The sequence below is a fragment of the Hoplias malabaricus genome, chromosome 13 (assembly GCF_029633855.1).
Source record: "Hoplias malabaricus isolate fHopMal1 chromosome 13, fHopMal1.hap1, whole genome shotgun sequence".
NCBI classification, from domain to species: Eukaryota; Metazoa; Chordata; class Actinopteri; order Characiformes; family Erythrinidae; genus Hoplias; species Hoplias malabaricus.
Genome location: NC_089812.1, coordinates 23,398,472 through 23,413,072, shown reverse-complemented (window position 1 = coordinate 23,413,072; position 14,601 = coordinate 23,398,472). Strand labels below are relative to the sequence as shown.

Genomic DNA, 14,601 nt, shown 5'->3' with positions numbered 1-14,601 from the left:
CCCCTACAGCTGCAGGGTGTAATTTACTTTAACAGATGTGGGTGGTTTCCTATCCTCCTGCGAAATTTACATGGCAATTACAGTGCAATTTCTGCAATGCTGAGCCCGAAGCGGCAACAACAGAGGGCCTATTCTCCATTATAGCTCAGTGGAGCATCACAATGATTTTGAAGCTGTAATTTTAAGGTAAAAATATATATTGTCCCTTTAAATAAGTGACTGCATTTTCTCCACTAACTTTTCTCTATATTATCAAATAGCCTTTATAGTGACACCTAGTGGCATGGATGTGTGATTCAGGGGTGACAGTAGTTTGATTCTTCATCTCATAGTTTTCATTTTACAGAAAATATGAAATAACTTTTATAAATATTATTCCTCATTTCTGGAAGAGAAAATGACTGATAGTAACTTTAACTTCTCTACCACGTGGCATTAGGCTGAGTTAAAATGGAGCTTTAAAGCTGTGGTTTAATGCAGTGCATAGCTTTGCTTTGTGTTGGTGTATTTTGCTCCTCATCAGGAGTGGAGGCTGTTTCAGGTTGTTTAAGGTGGAGACATGTGGAGACATTTCTGAGCTCCTCCGACTCATACACAAAGGCAGGATTTGTCACTCAGATACAGATCCCTGCTTTTAACACAGAGCAAATAAAACGTCAGGGCTTTTCTCTGTGAACCTGTTCTGTACTCAGGCGACCTGGCACAAGTTTGGAAACACATGGGATAGCTTTGTATTTAAAAGTGTCTCATTCATTCATCTTCGGGAAGTGTTTCTTCATGATCAGAGTCGCTGTGGGTCTGGAGTCTACCTGATGGCATACATTGACAACAAAGGGCATCACACACCCACATTGGCGCTGTGCCTGTATCAGGGAAAACGTACCTTCTGTAATGTTTCAATATTATATGACACACTACTACGCGATCAAAACAGAGAGTTCTGGTCCCTGTGCATGGTTTGTTCTCTTGTTCTGAAGGGGACGCAACTACAATAAAATTAAAGGAAATGGGCCCTGTATTACACCATTTTTAATAATGAATTGTGATGGCCCTTAAACCTGTCAGAGGTTAAAACACAGAACACTTGATCATAAAGGTTCACAGGGATCGTTCTTATTAAACGTTATTCTGAGTCCACAGGAGGACAAGGTGTCCCCAGACTTCCCCCAGGTGCAGCGTGTGTTTGTACACTTGTGTAATCCAGACGCAGCCGCAGCAGCTTGAGCTGCACTATGTTTAAACCCTCTCACATCTGCCCACTTCACACTCCATCTGACCTCCGTCTTCACATGACAAAAGTAACCAGGCCCTAAACACACAGTGGAACTTTATTCAAAACCTCAGAAGCCCCACAGCAGTGTTCTCCCTGTGTCTAAACAGCCCGGTTCTTTTAAATGATAACGAGACGCTCGCTGTTCACTCTGACCCCAAGTGCACAAGTGAGGAGCAAGGAGCAGAAGCTTGGGTTTGTAACCCGGGTCCAACGCTGTGATTGGGCAGCCACAGACGAGGAGGCGGGACAATTCTAAAGTCTCTGCACTGCAGAAGCAGAACAGTGTATTTATCCCATGTTTTCTGACTTGGGCAGCACAAAGAAAACCAGACCACAGAAGTTTCATTAAAACCCAGAACCATGTTCCACTGTGTGTGTGTGTGTGTTGGAGGGGGGGGGGGGGGGGTAATGTGTCCCCTTTAAGATTTTAGAAGTTTAATAGTCCCTGTTTTATTTTGATATTTTGACCCATGTGGCACTGACATAAAAAATCCTACACAAAAGAATCATATGAAACCACATTCACAAAGCTTTCCACCACATTTAGGCTCTTATTTGGTTTGAATTTCACATGAAAGGAAAAGCTCACACAGGAATAAAAGTCAGAAAAACCAACCAAACACAGCAAATAAAAGAGGTTCCATTATGACAAGTCTGTATATAACTAATCCTGGAGATGTATCCTTTCAGGATCCAAACACTCATCACGGAGAACAAATATCAGAAATATAACACAGAGGTGAGCAGCTCAAGTGAGGAACACAATCCATTAAGCCACACACATCTGTCTGTGTACCTCGTGTTCTGGAGGCTTGGGAGCTGCTCTTTGAGGAGATTTATATTTTTTGATGTCTGTAAAATCTGTTTTTAGAGTCTGTATCCCTCTTTGGTTACGCTGCAGAGTGTGAACAGAGAGACTTCTGCACGCAAAAGTTCACTTTTGGGTAAAAATAAAAGCAAACTTGCTACATTCTCTTCTGAAAAACACGTGTTGACAGCGCCCCCTCGTGGTTTCCTCCTGTAAGGTGCTGTTCATCGCTATAAAACATTCATATATTACATACACATCTTTTCTCATTTTACACTCAATCAATCAGAACTAATCACTCAGCATCGCTACCTGGTCTTACTAGTTTTTGTGGGTGAATGCTATGAAATCCTCACAACAATCTAGTGTAAACCCACTTCCAGAAAAGTAGAAGCTTAATAAATACCCTCTCTTGAGATGAAAAGTCAGCTGGAGGTTTAGATCATTAACACCACTCCAGCTTGTGCCTAAAGTCCTGGATGGAGCTGCATCAATCCCCAGACCACAGTTCCACAGTCCAGCGCTGGTGGGGGCTCATATGCAGCTGCTCCAAAACTTTTCTAAGTAGATTTACAGGCCGTGTAAGCACACCTGGACCTTTGTGTCAGTCAGACAAAAATTAAAGTTATGAACACTAAGCTGCACTGTGCAAAATGCATATGTGTGAGAGTGTGGTCAGTCTGTCAGAAAGGCCGCTGCAGAAAGGCTACAGGTGGAGATCCCACGCTGCTAGGGCTCCTCAGGTGAGAGTCGAAGGATCCAGGGGTTGCCCCCATCAGTACATCACCTTGAGGAGTCTCTCCATGAAGAAAATCATCCTCATCCTCCACACAACCCTGAGAGAGAGAGAGAGAGAGAGAGAGAGAGAGATATTCATAAAGGTATTCTCTATGTTTGCATGCAGCAGTAGATTGATAATCATTTATTTATCCAACTAATAGTTTAAATGCTTGGGAACATCTGGAAGCCTCCAGCAGGTGCTAGAGGCAGCTGTGAGGGACTGAGACGATTGGAGTTCTCCACTCACCCTGATATCATCGTGACCCTGACACAGATCAAGCGGCCAAGAAGATAAAATAAGATTAAATTATTAAATACTCTTTACCTTTTTAGCATCTTCCTTTGGAGTATCCATCACGCAGTCCGGCTCCTCCCACACCTGGTAGATGGGTTCAAAAAGCTTCCTAGAGCTGAAAACCAAACACAAATATACCTCTCACTGTTTTGGTATTGTTGTTGGTTTAATTCCCATCTCAGGCAGGAACACCACACTGTATCTGATCTGAATTTAAAGTGGACATTAACAGCTGAGAATGTGTTATTTGTATCTACAGGAAAATCTTTTTACAAAGAACAACTTTTTCTTCCAATAATTTCAAAGTTAATCACAAACACTCAAGTTTGCTTGACAGTGGAGGCGAATGGAACCAGATGTTCTCCTGTAAAAGCTCCTCACAGAAAATGAGGACTGCAAACAGTGGGGGCATACGGCTAGCGTCTGACCACAGTTCGGAGAAGGTGGTGGTGTTTAAACCCAGTCCTGGTGGAGACGGATGCGCAGGATTTTGTGAGGTAAACAAACTCATTGTCATCATCATCGCTCCATATAGAGCTCTTTAGATGGGAGGGGGTCACTGCTGGGTTTGTTTTTGGGCGGCACAGTGGCTTAGTGGTTAGCACGTTCGCCTCCCAGTGCTGGGATCTTCTGGGCTTGGTTCAAGCCCCATCTGGGTGGAGTTTCCATGTTCTCCCCGTGTCTGCGTGGGTTTCCTCCGGGGTCTCTGGTTTCCTCCCACAGTCCAAAAACATGGAGGTTGTCTTCTGTCATGGCCTTCCTGGTGTATGAGTGTGTATGTGAATGAATGTCTTTATGTGTGAGTGAATGTGTGTGTGCCCAGATATGGATTGGTGCTCTCTCCTGGGTTAAACCCTAGTGCCTGATGCAGTCCTCCAGTTGGATGGTCGTTCCTGGTCGAGAGTACGCTGTGCGCGTTTGGCTGCCGCTTCTCGCCAGTGTGTGTGGATTGAGTGTTCTGAGCAGTGTGGATTGTAAAGCGTCCTTGGGTATCTAGAAAGGTGCTATATAAGAGTAACAATAGATGTGGAAACGTCTGGTATACCATTCTCCACCACTTTACAGAAAACGGAGCCTCTCTACAATTAACCACTTCACACCAGAACCCTGTCCACCAATGGGTTCACAGCTCAGTCACTGGATTATGGAGAAAAATGAAAACTCATATCTGGCATTGTGAGCACCAGCTGTTCTCTGACCTCTTCAGCAGGTAGGGGTCAAAGGGGAAGAAGGTGTCCAGGGGGTTAGTGTTGGTGGCTATCGAGTCTCCGCCCACTGAGCTCCTGATGATGGGTAACAACTGGCGGTTATTCCTCTCGATGATGGTGTAGCAGAAAACCAGCTGATATTTCCTAAAAGAACAGAAATAAAGAGATGGTCTTATATCAGGCTGTGTGTGTACAAGGAGTCCAAATATGAATACATGTTTCAATCATTAAATAAAACAGGACAGGGTTTATAAGAGTACTCAACAGTATTTTAGCTTACACTCCTGCAGAATAGTTCTCTACTCAGTATTTTCATATTGAGTTTAAAACATATTACTTTTTGAAATAAATCACTGTGTACAAAGTAACCAAGCTACTTATGGTGCTTTTCCACTGCATGGGATCGGTTTGTCTCGACTCTGCTCAACGCAGCTTGGTTTGGCGCGACTCGCTTTAGCTGGTCACTTTTCCACTAGCACAGCTCCCCACAAAACGGAGCTGGTGACGTCACAAAACCCCGTCTCTAACAGGGCAGTTGGTGGTAAAGTCAGGTGCTATTTACTCATTGAGTATTCACATGTTTTTGTTTTTCAGCTCAGCTTCAAGCCCCAGTTCTCACAGATCAGTTTTCCTTGTTGCATATTTGGCTTTCGCTGGACATTTGCGTGAGCAAACGACCCTCTTCATAACAAATCGGGGGAGTGTTACGAACTGCTATTGCGAGTCGGATAAAAACCAATGTGAAAGCTGCTGTGAATTCATAGATTTTACCAGCGCCAGGTTGGTGCTGGAGCTCCGCATTTCATTGTGATTGACAGGTCTCTGACTAATCAGCGCTCTGCAGTGTTTACACGTCATCATTTAGTACCTAGTCAACTCGGTTGGAAGCGTAAGTGAGCAGGGACTAAAAAAGTAGGGAGGGACCAGATTTGACCAGTGGAAAAGCAAAAGAGGTGAGCCGAGTCGTGTAGGTTCCAGTGGAATAGCGCCATAACTAACTGAAGATATCATACTCTGAGGTAGAGCAGACTAAAATGACTTTGGCTGTATGTGACTATGGTAATGTCCAGTCAGAATCCAGTGTCAGAAATTTATGCAGACAAAAATGTGTTTTCACGCTGGCTGTTTTACTGGAGGAGGCACACTGCTGGTTGATGTTAACAAGGTCCTACACATCGTATGGCTCAGTGATGAACTGAAATTGAAACCAAAACTCAGGAGACACACAGGAACCTGGTGTGTGGTGTGAGTAGGTGATGGGGCTATGGATGTGTATGTGTGGTAGGGTGTGTGTGTGTGTGTGTGTGTTTTACCTGGTGATGGCAGCGAACATGTTTGTAACAGCTGGGAGACAGACTTTCAGAGGATTTAACTGACACATCACAATCCGCTCCAGATTCAGACCCTGCAGATACGCCAGACCTAACACACAACAACACAGTTACACAACACACTGCACACTGTGCTACACCTACACAAGAGGACGGTTCAGTATCTACTCTCAATTATTCACAACCTACTGTTAATTATTCACCATCTGCTGTGAATTACTCAGTATCTGCTGTAAGTGTATGCTGCGAAGGTAACAGTGCCCTCTTACAGACTGAGGTTTAAGGGGTTAATGCTGATTACTGATAATCTGTGATGGTTTATGATCATTTTTTAGAGCCAGACCTTTTTTCATGCTTCCCTCCAGAATGGCTCTGTGTCTGAAGATGAGGGTGTAGAAGACGGCTTGGCAGACGGAGTAGAAGGGGCCGTGCAGAGAAACATCGCAGAACCCTTTAGAACCAGAGTCCTGACTGTCTATGTACAGGTGCAGCCATGGAACCAGCAGGTCCAGACACGCTCGCACAGTTCTAGATAAACACATAGACAACCACAATAATACCATCCTCTTAGCCTGAAAAAGCAACCATTTTCTCCATAGATTCTCCTTCACGAAATGAAACAGCTGTTACACTGACACCTAGTGGCCTGATGTATAGGCCACTAGATTCTGTACTAAAGTCCCCCTCGCCATGTGGGGGACCCGCTCTATGGAGCAACAAAGCAAAAGTAAAATGTAAACATTATAAATTATCATTTTCTGTTAGACTGGTGGCACCTATAATTAATGGTTACATTTATAATCAAATGTTTCAAATTCTAAATGTATCATTTCTTAAATACATAATATTATTAATTCATTCATTCATTCGTCTGTAACCGCTTATCCAGTTCAGGGTCACAGTGGATCCGGAGCCTACCCGGAATCACATCCTGGAGGGGGCGCCAGTCCTTCACGGGGTGACACACACTCACACACACCTATGGACACTTGAGTCGCCAATCCACCAACCAATGTGTGTTTTTTGGACTGTGTGAGGAAACCCATGCGGACACAGGGAGAACACACCAAACTCCTCACAGACAGTCACCTGGAGCGGGACTCAAACCCACAACCTCAGGACCCTGGAGCTGTGTGACTGCGACACTATCTCTTGCGCCACCGTGCTACCCAAAATATTACAGATTCATAAAATTTGTTTCAGTTTGTGTTGACCTTTAAAACTTCAAGTTTTCAATCCTGGATGAATCAGTTTAGAGATATTACACTATAAAGCCCCCTAAGCCAACTCCAGCAAGGTTTTAGCCTGAGGCTCAGTGAGGAGAATGAGGGAAGAGGGTCGTACGCGATTGGCAGGAACTTGGCTCTGGCCAGGAAGCTGCCCATGTATCCAGCGGCGGCCTGCCTCATCACAGAGGGCTGAGAGGGGCTCTGCAATAGCTTCCACAGGTGATCCAGAAACGCCTCGGCCAGGCCCTACACAAAACGGGAAAACATTACAAACAACATTAGTTCTGTGTGTTCCCAAGACAAAACAAAGGTAAATACATCCACTCCAGCAATGTCTAACATGCACGTTCACTTTATTTGACTAATAAACAAAAATAAAGAAAGAAACAAAAGAGAGAATGACAACAAAAGACAAAAAAAAAAGTACTCAATTAGCTTCATAATTAACTCACCATGCGGAAGCTGCAGAGGTAGAAGAGGCAGTACTGGACGTGGCAGGAGGCGTGTGTGGGCAGAATGAGTTTGTCAAACACACACACAAGGTCTCTGTACACCCCTTTAGCCCTCTCCACATCTAGAGAACCTGAAACACACAGTTGGCTTAATTCCAGCTTCCTTTCCTTCTTTCTCTTACCTCACTTTCAACAGAGGATGTGAAACACATTGCTAAGATATTTTAACTGGTCAACTGCTAGACTCTGGGCATACAGCACAGTCACCTTTGCGTCACCTTTGAGTCTTCCGTTTCACTTCAAGCTTTTCTATAGAGATGCTCCATCACTGCAGGAAACAGGCTCTAGGCTTTGAGCAGGCTTTGTGCAGCTGCCATATTTTTTTTTCAGGTTACACTGCTGCCCTCTTTATGCAGAAGTAGTGGATTTTTCTCATTTTAACAGGTGTCTACAAGCTTTACAGGGTTCAAAAGGGCTTCTCACCATTAACATGACACATGTCTTTAATGAAGGCCAGCAGGACGACCATCAGTGTGTCCAGTCTCTCTGCGACTGGGTGAACCATCCCTCTATCCACAGTCTGGGAGTCCTTCAGCTCAGAGTCATCATCATCCTGGAAGATAAAGAGAGGGTCAACCTTTATAAAATAAGTCATGATTCAAAGCATACAATTTATATGAAATATTGTCAAAATGATGTGAAATATTTTAGATTTTAATGGATGGAAGGATGGATGAATGAATGTAAATACATTATTTAGCCTTTATGTTTGGACTTTCGGTGGAAATAGAATAATGGAACAGCCCTGTTGTAAACTCTACAGAAACTCACCATGTCGAATAAACAATCCTCCTGAGAGCTCTCATTCTGCTGACCTGAACTTTCCGCTTCCTCGATCTCACAGCGGGGGGCGCTCACCTAGGACAACAACAGCAGTAGTTTAATCAGAATGTCTCTCAGACCTCGGCCCTAATTCAGCAACAACGCACTTAACAGGTGTGTTACAGGAGCGGTCAGTGACCGCTAAAGAGTCGCAAACAAGATTAATGACAGTGTTCATTATTTAAACATGCTCTCTATGAAATACCACTCTTGACAGATGAAGAGTTAAACTGTTCTTTTATCTCTGATTGAAGCTGTTTATTCTCCACAAAGCGGGTCGCCCAAAAGAGAGCGGCCTTAATTTATATTTGTTTTTATATTTGCTTATCCCAATGTTCACATTGTGGAAATTTGTTGTTAGCGCAGGTCTCTTATACATCCAGGCCACTAGGTGTCAGTATAATGGGTGTTTTGAGACATGAAGTAAGATGAGGAAATGAGTGACTGCTCCTTTAAGGAGTGCCGAGGTGCTGCAGAGTGAAAATAAGAAAACATCTAAGAACTAAAATAAAATAAAATACAAGAGTAAAAGGAGAAGAGGCCTACATCCAAAGTGAGCATTTTGCTGATGATGAGCTCCAGCACATCTCTCCTCAGAATGGGAATATACACCACAATCCTCAGCAGATTATGGACATAACACTCCTGTACACACACACACAATGATAAATGGTTTATACAGTGTCAGAAACCACAGAATGAGTTTAATAGACAGAGTAACTTCACAGTGTGAGACCAGTGTGTGATGTTGATGGCCTTCCTTCAGAGTAAAGGAAGAGAGTAAAGATTTACCAGAGCTCTGGAGGATTTCTGCACAAAAGGAAAGTTTTCACTGAGGATGGGCATCAGGAAACGACTGGTCCTGGACACAGACCAAAAGGACAGCTATTGCAGGGTTCGATAAAAATAATCGGCATAAAACCTTCATTTTAAACTGAAACATACGATGGAACGTATCTGGTGATCAGCTGCAGAGCCTGGTGGCATTGGTCGAATATCCTGGGGAGGTCTGAACAAACGAAAAAAGACACAGGCTTACAGAATGGCCATGGAAACACACTTAGGTTTGGGCCATGTCCATGTTTTCTGTAGATTTTCTGAGTGAAAATAAGTAAACACAGCCTCAACTCTCTTGCTGATGACCTAAAAATTTTAATGTTTCAGCTGATTGGTATATTTTCACATCCTACACTTTTAAAAACCAAAAAACAAACATGATGAAGCCTAAAGCAAACAGTAACACCCTTTAAAGTTACAGTAAACTGAGAGACTTACTTTCGTCGTCATCGTCAGAATCCGAAATGTCCACATTTCCTTCCTTGATTCTGATTCTTCCTGAAAGAAGAAATCAATGACTTTAGAACCCATCATATCTTCATGTGTTAAACATCATTCCTGGATTAGGAACCTGCCAGTGGCTATGTTTACACACAAAGAGCTTCTCCAATCTGAAGGAATTCAAACTGATTTACGATTCCGTTTGTGACTGAACCGTTCAACTGTTCCCTCTGTTTAATCATCTGAAATCTCAGTTTACATCCACACTCCAGCTAATCACATCGAACACTCCACACATGTAGGGCACCACTTAACGTAAACACTGCCAGAGGACATGAAGTGCAAAACCTGATGAAGCTGATGTGCAGCTCTTCTGTCTGGAGTTAAATACTCTGATTTAAACAGGAAGAGCTACATTTTAGTGTCACACAGCAGCAAATTAAACCTTTGATCAAAACTGTAGTAGCAGTAAAATAAGAACTGACGGGGAGTGAAGTTGGAGACGATGATTTTGAGACACGGCCGGAGATAGACCGTCTGAGCCGAGATGAGGTTACTAAGAAATGCCAGATATTCCTCCACCACCGCTCCGCTCCGGCCCAGCCACGGCAGCCTCTGAGACAAAACAACAACAGGAGGAGGAAAATTAGGCAGCAAAAGAGTCATCATATTGTAACATTAAGCCACTGTGTGATTACTGAAATTTTGCATGGATTACAACTCCAGTTGTGTACTGTGGACCGTCCAGATTCTTCCGTTCAGATAGTATTAAAGTGATTGTTCATGGCATCGACCAGGTCATTTTGAGTGTGATATTGTGTATTATATGACACACAAACAGCTGTGTGGTCTGTGACTCAGTTTCAACTCAATTGCTGCTCATTCGGACAGTTAATCTGACATCGCTTTCCCCTTAAACAATGAGCAGCGAAGCTGAAATTCAATCCAATCCTGGAGTTTAATCTATGATGACCAAATCAGGATTAAAGGAGATCACAAAAAAAAAAAAAAAAAAAAAAAATCACACACTTTACTTATAAACTTATTCTGATTGATTGGCTCAGCTACAATAACTTTCTAAAGATGATCTGCTGATGATATTTCTTACCAGAACACAGTAAATGAGCTGCTCGTGTTCTTTTCCAAGCTGAGTGACACAGCTTCTGAACTCCTGCAGCCAGTTAATAATCTGACTGTCCTGTAACCACAGGAATCAGAGAAAGTGCATTAAAAAATGGAAATATGCCCTGTGTCCAATATTAAACCTAAATCACACCTACCTTAATATCAGGATCAGCAAGTTGATGCTTGATCAGCTCGTAATCACTCGTATCTCCCTAAAAAGTTAAAAGAAGAAACAATGTTTATTCACTAGAACCTCAGGCCTCAGGGAGTGATGCACTGCACTTTACACGCAACACTATCCTCTTTTTGTGCCATAAATTCAATACATCTAAATACTGTGCTGTAATACATCATAAATCATATTTACACACAGACATTGTGCAAATGTGTGTGTGTGTTTCTTTTTGCTCCTTTCAACTAGGAACTCTCATATCTGTTCTGCTCTTATTATTTTATTCCATGTGTTTATAAATCCCCATAGTTAATATGTTACTGTATTGAATAAAATAAATAGCCTGTGTCTTCTTGTTATTTTAGTGTGCTTCATGTCATACATGTGAGCTTCACTAAGACTATTCACTACAGCTATAGAGTTTATTTAAAAAGAGCAATGTTCCCCTCTTCTCCACAATGGAAAACATTTCTGGTTCTTAATGAAATGTCTGGCGTGCTCTGGTCAAAATACCATAAGCCCCACAGCAGTGTTCTCCCCGTCTAAGCAGCCCTGTTCAGAAAGCTGGCGCTCTCAGCGCCTGTTTCTTTAAATTATAACGTGCCGCTTGCTGTTCACCCCGACACAGAGCACACAGCAGTGAGGAGTGAGGAGGTTTTTAACCGTTTTCACTCTTTCTTTTCATAAGACTTAATGACCACCAGAGCCATCAGAGTACACACCGAATGGAGTTTGTGATGATAAATGACTGAATGTTTGGGGAGGATAAGCAGATATACTAGTTATTTAAAAAAAATCCCTAGGATAAAAATCTACTTGAAAATTTGGTGCAGACAATTTTACCCCAGCTTACCTGTTCCAGTTTGGCCAATGTGTTGACCACACTGCCCCCAAAACGCACAGTTTTCATAGGAGGAGTGATGAGAAAATCCCTCTCCACTTCCATGATGGACCTCTGATACCTTGAAAAATCTACACCTGTGAAAAAACAATCAACATGACATCAGCCCCTTTGTCCTGAGAGCTTTCAGCACTGTAGGTTCCATAATGTAATATGAACATGCACAGACATTTACATATTTAAAACATTAAAGCTGAACTCCACACTTGATCTGAAATGTCTACATTAATAATACTATTGAGATATAAACAAAGTGATGGAGTGGGTTTAGTTTGTTTTGTCAGTCATGGTGAATGGAACCAGACGTCCTCCTCAAAAGCTCCTCAGAGAAAGTTATTGCATTAAACTGTTCTTATGAGACTGCTTAAGTCTTATGACTGTCCTGAGATGTATCTGTTTTTTGTTTTTGTTTTTTTTTAACTAAAACTCGGACACAGGGGGACATGAGTGTCCTAACTACAGCAGCCCGTAAAATTATTTGTTTAAACTTTCCCGCTATTTACCAGCAAATACATTTCTGGATTAAACAAATTAAATGTGTGTGGCTTAACTGAACAATAAATAAACTAAAATATAAAGGCTGTTTTTGTTGTTGTTGAATATATGGCGACGCCATGTTCCATTCAAATCCGGTTTAATGAAACATTGTTCCACAAGTTTCTCTAAAATCAGCAACTTAACACCAAAAACACTCATCGTTACATTGCTTACATTTCAAACAGTGAATTATAAAGTTATCAACAATAAGTGGAATTATGCTTTAATAAAACCATAGTAAATAGACAACGTGATTGTTTTGTTGTCAATGAAGCGGATGTCTGAAAGTTTGTTGAGGCTGAATATGTGACAAGAATATTTTCTTTAAAAGAACATTGTTATGATTTTAAATCCTTAGGAAGTATTTAAAGCATACATTAAAACGGACCAAAAACATTCCCCATTCGTCAACTTTTGATAGCAACTCGCCGTTCCACCTTAAATGTTGCAGTAGCGTTATGTTGGTGGGACTTCAACCGCTAGCATGTAACTGCACCATTTAAGGTGGAACCGTAATTTGCAAACACAGGTCCCTATATTCGGTTAGTCTTTAGGTTATTTACATAAAATAAAACACATGAATAAACTTACCCGAAGAGACTATATTTACCAATGAATTCGTTTATTTAAATAGATTTTAAATCCCACATGTTGAAGATCCACTCTCGCACCATGCTGAACATTACACAAGACAACACAGAGGAGTTCTGAACGCCTCACAGCGCCCCTCATCGATCTGGAGAAACAGCAAACGCCAACTGAGTCGGGACATTCTTGTGAGGACAACTAGTTTAAGTCACTATTTTGAACGGTACTATTTGGGTAGTTTATACTAAAGTAGTTTGTGTACAGCGCAGATTGGCCCTATATTTAACCCTGTCTTGTATATGTAACTCTGGTCACTGAACCTGGTGGGTGTCCATATGTGGAGTCAACATTAATCCCATGAACAAAACGTGCAGGTACCCAGCTGGGCTGATTATAGAGGGTCCCACATGGGTTTGTTGGTGGTAACTCTGACAACTCATTCCAAATTTGGACCGTCACCACTGCTTCATAGCCCAGTGATGGTGGGCTTTATGCCTTGCATTGGGCATGATGACGTATAGAAAGGCTTATAGAATATACTTTTTTTTTTAAACCCACCACTAAAAACGACAGGAAGAGAAAATAAATTAACACAAGGTGGATGGATTGATGGATGGACAGATGCCAACCCTCCTGGAAATCCTTAATGTCTATGTTCTCCTCTTTATCTGACTGTGGGCCTGAGTTCATAGGTTAATTGGGAAGTCTTTTGTGGATGTGGACAGCAGTGTTTTGACAGGTTCTTCTGCATTTCAACACACATTAACAGACCTTTTATTGTGTAACATTAATGGAAAACCCAGCCCGGAACATCAGACAATGGCATCTCCATGGAGCTCTGTAAATGCTTTTGTAGATGCTATTGTTTACTGTGTGACAGAGGTGAACATAAAGGCTCTTATTTTACCATCATTTCTACCAATCTTAATGTAGTGTCTCTCAGTGTTAAATAAATAAAATCCAGCCAACACCGTTATGAGCTATGAAAGTTAAGAGTTTTTATACAACAGCCAGCTATGTGTTGGTTGGGAAACATTCATATATGGAAACCATTTAGTCTGCCCACAGCAGTTTATCAACACCTAAATTGTAAGGAGTGCTTCAGTATGCATTATTTTTAGATCAAGTTGCCGTAAAAGACTGCCAAATAACAACAAATATATTTATTGTGTCTAAGGACTAAAAAGAGATTGTAAAATGGTCATGAAAACATTAACTATGAATATTTTTGGTCCAAAAAATAGAAGATATGGAGAATGCAGGATATGGTCTGCATTTCCAAGATGCAATTGAAAAATTAGTTTAGTTTTGAACTAGTACAAATAAACACAAAAATATAATTAATACCCTTAAAAAATTCGTATTTATAAACAGTATACATACAAATACATTCTGGGCCTGAGAAAACATGTTTAAAAAATGGCACTTGGGTGCTACCTTTGCTGTTGTGGTCACCTGCTTGGCCATTTGACTAATGCGCTAGTTCACTGGTCAGGATCCAGTAAGCAAACTACAGTAACACAAACAGGCACCTTTAAACAGGCTCCAATTTATTCCACTCATTTTACATTTTTCATTGCATTTCTAATTTTTATTTAAGCCTAATTTGCTGCAATTTTGACAGTAAAGCACCTTGAGGAGACATTTTCATGAAGGTGTGTAACATTGCTGTTATAACACTACTGATGTAATAAAATTATACTGTAATATGATAGCACTGTGAAGGACTGGTGCCCCCTCCA

At 41.6% G+C, this 14,601-nt stretch overlaps 1 protein-coding gene across 1 annotated transcript; it reads right to left on the bottom strand.

The window, feature by feature from the left end:
- Positions 1-1,107: 1,107 nt before the first annotated feature.
- rrn3 (RRN3 homolog, RNA polymerase I transcription factor) lies at positions 1,108-13,158 on the bottom strand. The gene is made up of 18 exons (XM_066642963.1): positions 12,863-13,158; positions 11,687-11,811; positions 10,817-10,873; positions 10,645-10,734; positions 10,022-10,151; positions 9,534-9,593; positions 9,204-9,267; positions 9,051-9,120; positions 8,805-8,903; positions 8,208-8,294; positions 7,860-7,989; positions 7,377-7,507; positions 7,040-7,170; positions 6,039-6,223; positions 5,678-5,786; positions 4,356-4,508; positions 3,187-3,271; positions 1,108-2,917 (listed from the first exon to the last, which is right to left on the bottom strand). Exons 2-18 carry the CDS (start codon positions 11,777-11,779, stop codon positions 2,765-2,767), a joined length of 1,827 nt encoding a protein of 608 aa, XP_066499060.1. The 5' UTR covers positions 11,780-11,811; positions 12,863-13,158; the 3' UTR covers positions 1,108-2,764.
- Between the last annotated feature and the right edge of the window lie 1,443 nt (positions 13,159-14,601).

Excerpts from the sequence above, each read along its gene's own strand:
- rrn3 (XM_066642963.1), bottom strand. The coding sequence starts at position 11,779 with ATGGAAGTGGAGAGGGATTTTCTCATCACTCCTCCTATGAAAACTGTG. Across the intron at positions 8,295-8,804 it reads GCAAAATGCTCACTTTGGAT|GTGAGCGCCCCCCGCTGTGA; the intron begins GTAGGCCTCTTC and ends TTGTTGTCCTAG. Across the intron at positions 6,224-7,039 it reads GCCAAGTTCCTGCCAATCGC|AACTGTGCGAGCGTGTCTGG; the intron begins GTACGACCCTCT and ends GTGTTTATCTAG.